We start from the raw sequence: 13432 nt of genomic DNA on the forward strand, positions 1-13432 counted from the left end.
ACCTCAGTGAGTCGGAGTCAGTTGGCATCACTCAACAGAAGGAGCTTAAGGAGAGAGAGTATTCACTTGGTTTGTAATTGTGGTTTTCTTGATTATGAGCACTTTGTAAAGGTATTTTGGTGAAACAATATCCTTTATCTGAACTCGAGACTGAGTTGGGTGATATTGTGTTAGAGGTTTCTGCGACATCCCATTGTAGCTACAATAGTTGGTAAATTACAAATCAATCAATGATACCATAACTGCAACACCCTAAGCATTTTTACTTAATGTCATTCTCCACACTCTTCGCCTGGCCAGCTCAGACAGCCATTTGAAATATATGAAATGGTCTCTATGTAGACATTAGAAATATCAACAGAGACCAAACGTGGTTGTTTTAGAAGAGTATTAACAAATTCAGTATGTACAGTACTTCTACAGAACATACCTTTTTTATATTATTTTGAGCATCAACAGTATATAATACATAGCAATGGAGCATGTTTATTATTAGTAGTTTTACATATTAAAAGTATCCTTTTTTTTTGTTACACTTTGGGTCCTGGCGTATTTTTGTGATGTCCCTTTTTGCACGTGTGTGTATTCAGGTTTAAACTTTGTACTTATGGGACTGTTACTACATAGACAGGTACGGTTTTATTACAATTCCCAATTTATTATGTTTCTGAAGCTACAGTGCGTTAATTCCTAACAAAGAAATGCTCCTTGATAAACGCACTGGTTCAATTCAGAAATACAAAAGGTGCAGGTGGGCTCACGCGGATTCAGTAGAAATCCAATAGAGCTGAAGTTGGTGGCAAGTTGATCCGCAGATATACAGGAGGACCAGTCCTGTGATACATGACAGCTATTGGCACCTGGTACTTTCACATATGGAGACTTGAACATCTAACATAGATTACATATGTCCTACATATAACTGACTTTGGCACTGTCTGCAGTCTCTTTTGCCTTAATTCATCAATATGCAGTTGAAGTATGGACTTGGTGACTAGCTCACCTTTTGCCTTACATATGTTACCTCTACTTTAAAGAAGTCTGCTTACTCAATGACAGCACCTTTTTTTTTTTTTAAATTGTCTGAGATTGGGGGCTGTAGGATTTATAGGTTTATGGCATATGGGTTGCAAAATACTTCAGAATACTTTACTGATGTACAATATAGAGAGGAATGATTGCACCCGAGCCACATGTCTAGAATATACTTTGCGGTGCAGTTCCAATATTGTTTAACAGTTTAATTAGAGATTTAACCTCCGTTTGGTTAACACGCTGCTCTCGTAAGTTTGTTGTTTGAAGGGCAGGCAGAGTTTATCCTGGCAGCATCAGCTACTTAAAATCCATCATTCATCCATGAATCTATTTTCACAGACCAGTCACAGCATCAAAACCACTGACAGGTGAAGTGAATAATTGATTTTCTCAATACAATGGCACCTGTGAAGGCATGGGGATATGTTAAGCGGCAAGTGAAGGGTCAGTTCTTGAAGGTTATGTGTTGGAAGCAAGAAACAGGACAAAGTGTAAGGATGTGAGTGAGTTTGACAATGTTAAATTGTCTAGGTCAGAGCATGTCTGAAATGGCAGGGCTTGCGGGGTATGCAGTTATTAGTTCTTACCAAAAATGGTCCAAAGGATGACAACCTGTGAACTGATGACAGGGTCATGGGTGCTCGAGGCTCATTTAGGAAGTGAAGGCTAGCCCATCTGGTCTGATCTCACAGAAGAGTTACTATACCACAAATTGCTGGAGAAGTTACTGCTGGCCATGACAGAAAGGTGTCAGAACATGCAGTGCATCACAGCTTGCAGCATATGGGGTTGCAAAGCAAGAAGTTGGAATGGTCTGATGAATCACGTTTTCTTTTAGACCATGTGGATGGCCAGGTAGGCGTGCATCGTTCACTGCCAAAATTATATCAGCAGGATGCACTACAGGAAGGCAGCAAGCTGGCAGAGGCAGTGTGATGTTCAGGGTAATGTTCTGCTGGGAAACCCTGGGTCCTTGCATTCATGTGCAGGTTTCCTTGACATGTAGAACCAACCTAAAAATTGTTGCAGACCATGTACACCCCTTCATGGCAATGGTATTCTTTGATGGCAGTGGCCACTTTCAGTGGAATAATGTGCCCTGCCTCACTCATGAATGGTTTGAGGATCATGTAAAAAAAAAAAGTTTAAGGTGTTGATTTGGCCTCCAAATTCCCCAGATCTCAGTCAACTCGATCATCTCGGGGATGTGCTGGAAAAACAAGTTCAATCCATGGAAGCCCCACCTCACAACTTGCAGGACTTAAACAATCTGCGGCTAACATCCCGGGGCCAAATACACAAGGACACCTTCAGAGGTCTGGTGTAGTGCATGTGTCATTGAGTCAAAGCTGTTTAGGTGTCATGATGGGGACCTACACAATATTAGGCAGGAGGTTTTAATGTTGTGGCTGATCAGTGCATTTTCAGACCAACTATCAACAACTTCCTCCACCCCAACCCAAACACCCTACACTACTACCACCACAATAAATCAGGCTGCTCCTACCCTGTCTGCATTAGACAAAATCCAAGAACCAACAACAGACACAGACACACAGGGTCAAGGTAGAGCCATACATTGGGAAAACCTATCAAGAATTAAGTAATTTTGCTAATATTTGTTTATTTTACAGTTTTATTTGTGGATTCTATTGGTGATGCCACTATTGCTGCCATTTTGTGTTTCTGTTGTCACAAAACCCCACATTGGTAAGGTGTATTCATCATTATGTCATGGTGACCATTTTTAAAATACCAAGACATTGAAAAAGACTCACTGGCACAAGAAATCTGCTTCTTGAGCAAGTTAATCTGTTTTTAGGTTTTCCTTTGGTCTTGCCTGCCTAAAGATTTACTGAATAAGTTATGCTAGCTCTTTTTAGTTCTGGTTGCTTTGGGCATTTTAGTGATTACTCACCAAGCCTATCTGAATGCCCTCTTGGATCACTCTTTGAAAGCCTCTTGATTTTTCTATGCTGCTTTCTTTTGCGTAAGAATTACAAACCAGAAGTACACAGAAAAAAAAAAGTGGGTGCAGGGACTAGGGGGTGTAAATTATATACAGATAGGGACCAGCTCCAGGTATGAAGTCCCTTGCATTGAACTTTGAGCTACTATCTACTTAAAAATCGGCTTCTTATTTTTTTTTGGGGGGGGGAAGGGGGGACAAAGAGCTAAAAACGTCAGAAAAATACTCTTAGACTGTCCATACCTTAAGCCTTACATTCAGGAATCTCTCACTTTCTTCCTTTGCCTTTTTCTGTTCTTCTTCACATTTTTTCTGGAGCTGCTTGATGTTCTCATCAAATGCCTTCTTTTGATCTTCTATTCGCTTCTGAAGGATTTCCTGCTGCTTCTTAATTACTTCATTTTCTCTTTCAGTTGCTAAACGTTTGGTTTGCTCCTCTGTAATGTACAAAGAAATGGTCAATCCCTCTCATTATAAGTTTCAATCAAACCTAAAATTATCAATATGCCTTAAAGTGGATGACCTACTAGCAAACTTTCATTATAATCTGTACAATCTATAACAGTGGTGGTGTAGAGTTACTATATTCTTTATTTTCAACCCCACACAATCCAATTCAAGATGACTGGTCAGTGGTTTGACAGAAAAACCTGTTCACTGCAGGGCAAACTCACTCACAGATACAGGTCACTTTAGTATCACCGTTTTATGTAATTGGTAGGTCTTTGGAATGTAGGGAAATGAAATATCCAGAGAAAACTTGTGAAAGGGGTCATTAATCAAACATATAAATTTAGCTATTTTATCATTTTAAGCTTTGATAAAAAGTGTGAAGAGAATGGTGTAATAATTATTTAATAAAAGTAAATTCTTAAATATTATTTCTATTTACTGCAGGTTAAAACTAGAACAGGTAAAATCTCAGAAATCAGGCCAGCTGACCTGAAGGAATATAGGCAGGATGAGATGGAAGGTCATTAAACTGACCGATATAGAAGGGATAGGTTGGTGGAATTTATGAGGTCTCTTCTCCATCCAGGAGGGGAACCTGGACTGGTGTTGTGGCTGAATAGGATTGGGTTGAAGAGTTAGCTTTTCCTATCTCTCTCTCCCCATTTTCCATCCATGGAGGAAGAGGAAGAGACCAAGTCATTACTGACTCCATCCAAAGGCCATGTAAGGCCAAAGACCAAGCCAGACAATAACATAACACAGAGAGCCACCTGGTAACGAGCATCTACTAACGTTGCAATGGTATTTTGTCAAACTCATTTTATTATCTATAATACATGAAAAATTTGGGACCTTTTTCTCCTGCTTGTTCTGGTACTCTGTCGGATTACCTGGGGCATAGATATAAAAGGTGACATAACAAAAGATGGCAATAGCCGAGATTTGGGGATATTTTATTAAGGTCTACATAATAAAGAGTATAGCGAGGAAAAGGGTCACCCTAGAACCATAACATGACAAAACATAATGAAGTTTTTCTTCTATTAAATAACCAATTAGGCCACCTTTAATTTGTTACTTATTCCCCATTTCCACATGGGAGCCAACTATGGCCTGCTTCATTGACAGCAGGTGCCGTTATTTCAAAAGGTTTGACAGGGTGGCTCACCTTTAATTTGTTTTTCCTGAGCTGAAAGAGACTTATCTGCATTCAAGATCCCTTTGCCCTCACTTTCTTTAGCCCTCAGAAATTCATTCAGAACCGTGTCAGCCTGAAGAAAACAAGAGAAGCATTCAACAGGATGAACAAGACAAAATAACTCTTACCAACTTTTCAGTAAACTCATAACACCACAGATCTGATGACAAAAAATAACATTATTAGTCATTAACTATTGTAAATCTGTATCCTTAAACATCTTTTCCACTTCTTATGTTTTATTCTTTTGGCAACAGACACTAACTCTTGATGGAATGTCATTCACATGTGTCACAGGGCACACTGGCAAATATGCTTACTCACCGCTTCAAATGTGGGTCAGCCAATCATCATTAACATGCACTTTATAGTGTGGAAGGAATTTCACGCAAACACTGGAGGAGTGTGAAGACTTTAACCAGACAGTAACCCGACTAGGCTTTAGAGATGGAAGGCAGCAGTGTTAACCACTGGGACATCCTTATTTTTAAAAGTTATTTTTTGTTTCTGTAAAAATTCTGTTACATAGGAACTAGATTGACATCTCTAAAGTTTCTAAACTCTACTAAATTAATAACTCCTATAATCAGGGTCTGAACCAGCAGGGTGTGTGTCATTTAAACACAGTGCTTTGGTGTGACAGACCTTTGATTCCTGAATGTATATGACCGTGGCACAATGCAATGCACCATCATGCTGCCAATTGCAAGTCATGTATTAAACTCCCTACCATGATGCCTTTTCTAGGGTTGCCCTTGTAGTCACGGATCACACCTTCCAGGTCCACCTGATAAATCTTGAATCCACCTGGTTTCATGTAGTTCCCGGCGTTTTGCGCCTCTCTCATTTTCTTGGAGAGGTTCTGCAGGAGACTGGAGCAAACCTCCCTTGATTCCTTTTCATTCCTTTGACAAACTAAAGTATATTGTTCTTCCAACAATTTCTACAAAATAAACAAACAAATAAATAAAGCATGTATATCAATGAAACATCTTTCCTAAGCTATAATGTGTATTATGTTGCTAAACCAAGTTAGATTGCTATTGTGAAGACATACAAAAAACTCACCATTATTTCCATGGCAAACAAATTATCAAAGAAGTTTCTCTGAATAAAAGAATTACCATTCTATACAACTAAAAGCAGGAGTGTTGCTGGGAAAAATATTTTTCAGTTTGAATATTTGTTCAATACCAACTGAAACTGCACAATTTAATACAATTGTAAAATACATATCATCAGTCTGTTTGCAGCAGTAATTTGCATCCAACTTCCAATAGTCAACACAGATTCGTTCATTAGTTGTGTCCAATTCAGGGTCTCAGGAGCTAAAGCCTACTGTGGAGGTATTGAGTGCAGGTCTAGCCAGACAGAGTACCTGTTCATTGCAGAAAGGTCTCACTCTCACACCAACAAACAATTCAGAACCACCACTTACCCAGTGAACATGTTTGGGATGAGGGAGGAAAACCACTCAATACTCCAGAAAAAAAGAATTACTGTGTGGGTTAAGAGTCAAAGCCATGGTCTAGGGCAGTGATGGCGAACCATTTAGAAACCAAGTGCCCAAACTGCAATTCAAAACCCACTTATTTATCGCAAAGTGCCAACATGGCAATTTAACCTGAATACCACCTAAAACTGAACACCAGCATAACCAAGAAGCTGGTGGTGGATTTTAGGAGGCCCAGGCCCCTCATGGACCCCGTGATCATCAGAGGTGAGTGTGTGCAGAGGGTACAGACCTATAAATACCTGGGAGTAGAGCTGGATGGTAAATTGGACTGGACTGCCAATACTGATGCTCTGTCTGTCTATCTACTGAGCTTTTAGTTTAGAAAAGCAACTCATACATTAACATCTTTTGTCTTAAAAGAAAAACATAATAACAGAGCTTTCAATGATACAAACAACTTTTTGTTGAAAGGTAAAAGTTTGCATTCGGTATGCTTTTGAACAATTAATGTGTTTTTTGCTGTTGTATGCATGCTGATAATTTGTCTAACCTTGGCTCATACTTTGCAAGCTTGAGAGCAACACATGCAGCACTCAGGTCATCTGTTAGTCTGTTTCTGGTGTCAGATTTGATTTAATTCAAAGCTGAAAACAGCTGCGCACAAGCATAAGATGTTCCAAACAAAGTAAGGAAAGCAATCTCAAGTGCCTTCATTGACTTAAGATAATTTGGCAGAGAATTCCACACTTTAAGGATTTCATTTTCATAACTAACTGTGCTGTTCTTTGTCATCCCTTCGATCCTCTCAAGTGTTTCACGCAGGTCTTCCCTATTAAGCTACGCCCCCAAAGCTTCCATTATATATTACAGGGTCGTGGATCAGGTGTGGTGATTAGCAACTCCCGGCAATAATTACAGATGCGGACGACTCCTCACCTGTGCGCTTAAGCGAGGACTGCCCGCATCACAAAGCTCCTGGAAACCGCTCCGGCCACTCTACCATAACCCCCTTTAAGCCGCGAGTGCGGCATTTATCTGTTAAAACTGGCCTTTTCAATTTTGAGCTGTGGACCCGCTATACCACATCCCCTCCAACCCTACCACGGGAATCACAGACTCAAAAGGCTGCAGTCCGTGCCGCACCCTCAAGCAGCATGTGTGCCGCCTGCCTTACCCCAGACAGGAGAGGAAGGAAGGGCTCCCATTGGGCTGCTGGGCAGAGGGGCGGGTGATGTGAGAAAAGTCCTCCGGCGTGCGTGAAGAGGGGGAGCGGCGAGGGGAGCAGCCCGGCCCCACATTCCTCTGGCTTTATTGTAACGAACTCTGTGCTCGGGCGACGGTGTGCGTGCCCACTGAGAGGGCTCCGAGTGCCCCCTTTGGCACACGTGCCATAGGTTCACCACCACTGGTCTAGGGTGATACCAATCGGCACAACAGGCACTAAAACCAAGCAGTGGATTTCGAAGGACAGTGAGTGATGATGAAATCTTGGGAAAAAATAGTTTGGAGGTCTTGTATGGAAAATAAGGATTTCACTGTATCGTGTAAACAAAATAAATCTAAAATGAAGTGAGGACATTCCATTTTGTATTAAAACAATGCCTTGTAATGTTTAAAAAGCCAGTGCACATCGAACAGAATACCAAAAAATATTCAATGTTATGTGGCTTTGTAGCATGTCATTTGCAGGTATAATACGAAAATTACCAAGGAAATGGGGGGGGTTGTAGGAAAAATGTACAAAATGTATAAAATGTAATTAGAATAGAATAAAATATGTTTTTCTTTAGTGCATGCTGAGTCACTTTTGCTCAGAGCATGAGAGAAAGAACGAATTAGGATGCTGTGTTTGTGTGAGTAAAAGTAATTTGTAAGTTTTACTATTTTTTGCTGGTAAACATTTATACAAATCCACTTTATGATAAAGCAGATCTAACTTTCGAGCTTGAGGCAATTTTAAATAAACTTTGAAGGAGTCACCTTTGAATTCTGTCAATAACATTACCGAATAGCACTATGTGTGCTGACCTACAGCAACTTCTCTGAGGCATCATCCCCCCAGTGTGGACACTTTTAAATGGTTTAAGGACCACCTGCATATGTTCTGCATTAGCCACTGTGCTCTGTGTGTGTGTGTGTATCCATTCATCCATTATCCAATCCGCTACATTCCAACTACAGGGTCACAGGGGTCCGCTGGAGCCAATCCCAGCTAGCACAGGGCGCAAGGCAAGAAACAAACCCCAGGCAGGGAGCCAGCCCACCGCAGGACACACACACACGGGTGTGTGTGTGTGTATTTAATTTTTTAAATTATACACCTGTACTCTGATCCGCTGTGGCAACCCCTAACAGAGTCTTCTTCTTTCGGCTGCTCCTATTATGAGATTCACTCTTTAGTTTTGCCCTTCCCTTGTGATGCACTGTTCTGTTGACATTACTGTGTATTTTGACTCCTACATGTTGATGTACATTTAAATTACATAATTAATCTTTTACCACAATCAAAGTACTCCTATTTATCGTGGATCTAGAATGCAGATAGAACTTAGACTATACAAAATGCATCCAGCAAGCCATTCATTCGAATGCTTAACTCACTCTTCTAGTTAAAGATTGTAAGACATTTGAAATTTCTCTGCCAAAATAGTTGGGAAAACAGCCCATAAAATGAAAATACACAAACACACAATCTAATATTTCTTTAGAATTTGGAAGGAAGCACACGCAAAACATTGTAGCAGCATGCATTTTCCTGCTCCAGTACAAACTCAGGGTTCAACGTTATCAGGCAATAAATGATATCCTTTGCACCACAAGGCCACCCAATATATTTTTGTTTATACCGAGTGTGGTCATACCATTAGCTCTAAATAGTATTTCTGATCTTCATCCTTAAAAGATCGCTCCATAAAGATTTTAACCGCTTCTTTTTCACACTGAAGATGCACGTCAGATAGCTCTGCCTGAGTTGAAGTAGGCAATTTGGCTCGCTTGTCCATCTCCTCACAGTAATGGGCAACAGCAAGGCTGATTGCAGTCGAGTTTTCAATCTGGGCAAGAGCTAACACGGCATTTTCCAGACATGGGACGGACCCACTGAGGATTGCGTCCACATATGTGGTGGCTAAATTTCCCAGCACTGTGGAAACAAAACAAGAAGTAATTTGTTAATTTTCTGAGGCAACACATTTGAACAAAAATCAAATGAAGGTAATGTTAATAGCTAAATTGATTTGAAATCACATTTTTGATGTCAACGTCTCTTTTCAGCTTGACATATTTAAGAAACTTTATGTATCATCACAGTATGAATGTTATTTTCATGTCAACATTTTCTTTTGTTTAGTGTATGAAAATTTAGGGTAGTCCAGAGTTGTTGGTCACAGTTTACAGCTGCTTTACTGATCATTAAGTAGTAAGAATAGCAATGCTGCCGACAGAAAAAGAAACTCTGCTCTTACAACGGCCAGTTACAGTGATGCCTCCGCTTAAGGTTTTTACGGATGTTTCTCTCATGATGAAATTGTAGAACTTCTTTGTCTCTTCTATAAATCCCTTTTCTAGCTTCGACTCATCCATTTCTTCCAGCTTTCGCATGCACTCCACAGTGGAGGGTCGTTCAAACACAAAGCACTTGCGTTTGGGGAAGTAGTTCCGGATGCACTCTCGAGGTAAGTTGTAATTTTGGACATTTTTGTTGACTCCTTATGAAGGAAAAAAAATAAAAGAAACCTCTGTCAGTTTGACAGCGAGTGATAAGCTCAGAGCCATAATTAACTAAAATGCATGAATCTTTTACCAGGTTTAAGCTTGAGAGAGTTCTCAAGGTACTCGTCTGCTGTAACAGGCCTCCCATTCAGTTCTAGTTGAAGACTGAAATCTCGCACTGCCCATACAAAAGAAGGGAAGAACCGAGCAAATTCTGATGACTCATCTGGGTCTTCTTGCTTCGATTTTACCTTGATGAGCTCAGTTAGCTCAGTCACATAGCTGAAATCTTTGGTTAAGGCGTTATGGAGCCAAGAATTCATAGTACAAGATGGGAAACAACATCTGATCTGAACTATCTTGTAGACCTTTCAACATAACTATGGCTGATATCGTTAACACAGTTTCAAGTCTATATCCAGGATATTCACAAAGAGCAATTATAATTCATACTAGGATTTACGTACAATTTTCAACAATAGTGTCATTATTCAGTAAGAATCAGGAGCATTTTCATATTTTCTGCCTAAATGTTATTGAGAGAAGGCTACAGTCGTTCAGTTGAAACCTTTTAAATAAAATTTAAAAGCTAATGCTTCTGCACATAGCATGCCCCATGGAAAAAGGATTGCATTTTTTTCAAGAACAATGTTATTACATGTAATAGAAATATGTTAATACAAAAACATAAACATAATTAAATGAAGCAAAGATACTATATATCTAGTGTTGGCTGATGCAGATTTAGCAAACATTCTTCATGTGATGCATTTTCAAGCAGACTGTGATGTCAGACTGTGTGTTGGTGACGGACAGTAGAAGTCGGTTTCTTTGTACACTTTCCTTGTAATATTTTTTCTATTGCTTTTACATGAGAGGGTAGAATGCGAGTGTCTGATCACGATTGATGCCACCTGTTGTATTATTGTAGGCTAACACAGCGCAAGACTGTGACTTCCACATTTCCCCTGACACAAACATAGACCATTGCAGCATTTTGAATGGTGCTTAGAAGTTTAACATCTTTCTTGCCTTTCCCTTGATCACAATGTTTTTGCCATTTTGCCACACAGCTACTTAAACCAAACTAAAGCTTCCTGCAACCAAACTGTTTAGGCATTTGCATCAGTTTCACTATCTGTGTCACCTTCTGATGACCAATTCACATGGTCATCACCATCACTTAAATTAACTAATGGTTAAGTTTCAGTTGGTTCTAAAACTGGCTTTACTGGCTCCGTGCCACCCCATGAATATTGATGACAGCCACATATTGGAAGAATGCATACAATTTTTTTTTTTTTTTTGCAGCATCTTATTTTACCCACAAAATGGCAGCAGAATACTGTCACAAGTCCTGTTTGGGCTTAATGCTGTATATGCCATCAAAACAATCCCCCACTTGGGGTTTGCTGTTTTAACATAGAATTCTAAGCCCAAGAGATGGAGGTTAAAACAGTCTAAACTGTCTTAATTAACATGTTGACTGCTGTATGCAAAAAGAAACTTCAGCCGCAGTGGTCTTCAAAACCTTATATTGGATGAGCTATTTCTTTAAAGAGTTGCAAAATGCACCGGTCTACTATTATAACGTTAGCACATTAAGACAATTGTGACCAATGCAGGACATTCTGTGTAACAAGCTCATTCACCTTTGTTGCCTATATTGTGCAAAACTACATCAAGTCAAGATACCATATTTAACATACAGGTGAAGTGATAGCAATATATTCTATAATCTGAATAAGAAAAGGAAATGTAGCATGGATAGTGGGTGAATTGAGGAAGAAGTCACTGGAAAGCAACTGTATTCATTTGAACATATGGCCTGTTAAAACAGAAACAGGGACAGCAAAGCAGTATGGCAGCTACCCAGTTGGTGTAAAGCCAGATCATCAATGCTGAATGCACAGTTTACTTTTATTTCCCCTTTTTTGCACTTTTTTTCTGCCAATTTGTCACAAATTAATTTTCATTTCAAGTTACAATGGTGTGAAAAACTATTTGCCCCCTTCCTGATTTCTTATTCTTTTGCATGTTTGTAACACAAAATGTTTCTGATCATCAAACACATTTAACCATTAGTCAAATATAACACAAGTAAACACAAAATGCAGTTTTTAAATGATGGTTTTATTATTTAGGAGAAAAAATCCAAACCTACATGGCCCTGTGTGAAAAAGTAATTGCCCCTTGTTAAAAATAACCTAACTGTGGTGTATCACACCTGAGTTCAATTTCCGTAGCCACCCCAGGCCTGATTACTGCCACACCTGTTTCAATCAAGAAATCACTTAAATAGGAGCTGCCTGACACAGAGAAGTAGACCAAAAGCACCTCAAAAGCTAGACATCATGCCAAGATCTAAAGAAATTCAGGAACAAATGAGAACAGAAGTAATTGAGATCTATCAGTCTGGTAAAGGTTATAAAGCCATTTCTAAAGCTTTGGGACTCCAGCGAACCACAGTGAGAGCCATTATCCACAAATGGCAAAAACATGGAACAGTGGTGAACCTTCCCAGGAGTGGCCGGCCGACCAAAATTACCCCAAGAGCGCAGAGATGACTCATCCAAGAGGTCACAAAAGACCCCAGGACAACATCTAAAGAACTGCAGGCCTCACTTGCCTCAATTAAGGTCAGTGTTCACAACTCCACCATAAGAAAGAGACTGGGCAAAAACGGCCTGCATGGCAGATTTCCAAGACGCAAACCACTGTTAAGCAAAAACAACATTAGGGCTCGTCTCAATTTTGCTAAGAAACATCTCAATGATTGCCAAGACTTTTGGGAAAATACCTTGTGGACTGATGAGACAAAAGTTTAACTTTTTAGAAGGCAAATGTCCTGTTACATCTGGCGTAAAAGGAACACAGCATTTCAGAAAAAGAACATCATACCAACAGTAAAATATGGTGGTGGTAGTGTGATGGTCTGGGGTTGTTTTGCTGCTTCAGGACCTGGAAGGCTTGCAGTGATAGATGGAACCATGAATTCTACTGTCTACCAAAAAATCCTGAAGGAGAATGTCCGGCCATCTGTTCGTCAACTCAAGCTGAAGCGATCTTGGGTGCTGCAACAGGACAATGACCCAAAACACACCAGCAAATCCACCTCTGAATGGCTGAAGAAAAACAAAATGAAGACTTTGGAGTGGCCTAGTCAAAGTCCTGACCTGAATCCAATTGAGATGCTATGGCATGACCTTAAAAAGGTGGTTAGAAAACCCTCAAATAAAGCTGAATTACAACAATTCTGCAAAGATGAGTGGGCCAAAATTCCTCCAGAGCGCTGTAAAAGACTCATTGCAAGTTATCGCAAACGCTTGATTGCAGTTATTGCTGCTAAGGTTGGCCCAACCAGTTATTAGGTTCAGGGGGCAATTACTTTTTCACACAGGGCCATGTAGGTTTGGATTTTTTTTGTCCCTAAATAATAAAACCATCATTTAAAAACTGCATTTTGTGTTTACTTGTGTTATATTTGACTAATGGTTAAATGTGTTTGATGATCAGAAACATTGTGTGACAAACATGCAAAAGAATAAGAAATCAGGAAGGGGGCAAATAGTTTTTCACACCACTGTAGATGTAAAAAAAAGGGAGACTG

General features: G+C 39.8%; 1 protein-coding gene across 5 annotated transcripts in view; it reads right to left on the reverse strand.

The window, feature by feature from the left end:
* Positions 1-13432, reverse strand: part of LOC120541723 (guanylate-binding protein 1-like) — a 37547-nt gene that overhangs the window by 7811 nt on the left and 16304 nt on the right. For all 5 annotated transcript variants that reach the window (XM_039773615.1, XM_039773619.1, XM_039773614.1 and 2 more), the window contains exons 5-10: positions 9914-10104; positions 9576-9818; positions 8973-9253; positions 5386-5598; positions 4626-4728; positions 3248-3441 (exon numbers count right to left, since the gene is read on the reverse strand). In XM_039773615.1, the coding sequence (XP_039629549.1) occupies positions 3248-3441; positions 4626-4728; positions 5386-5598; positions 8973-9253; positions 9576-9818; positions 9914-10104 (1225 nt within the window). The remainder of the gene's footprint in view (positions 1-3247; positions 3442-4625; positions 4729-5385; positions 5599-8972; positions 9254-9575; positions 9819-9913; positions 10105-13432) is intronic.

This window comes from Polypterus senegalus, chromosome 12, assembly GCF_016835505.1.
Source record: "Polypterus senegalus isolate Bchr_013 chromosome 12, ASM1683550v1, whole genome shotgun sequence".
NCBI lineage: Eukaryota > Metazoa > Chordata > Cladistia > Polypteriformes > Polypteridae > Polypterus > Polypterus senegalus.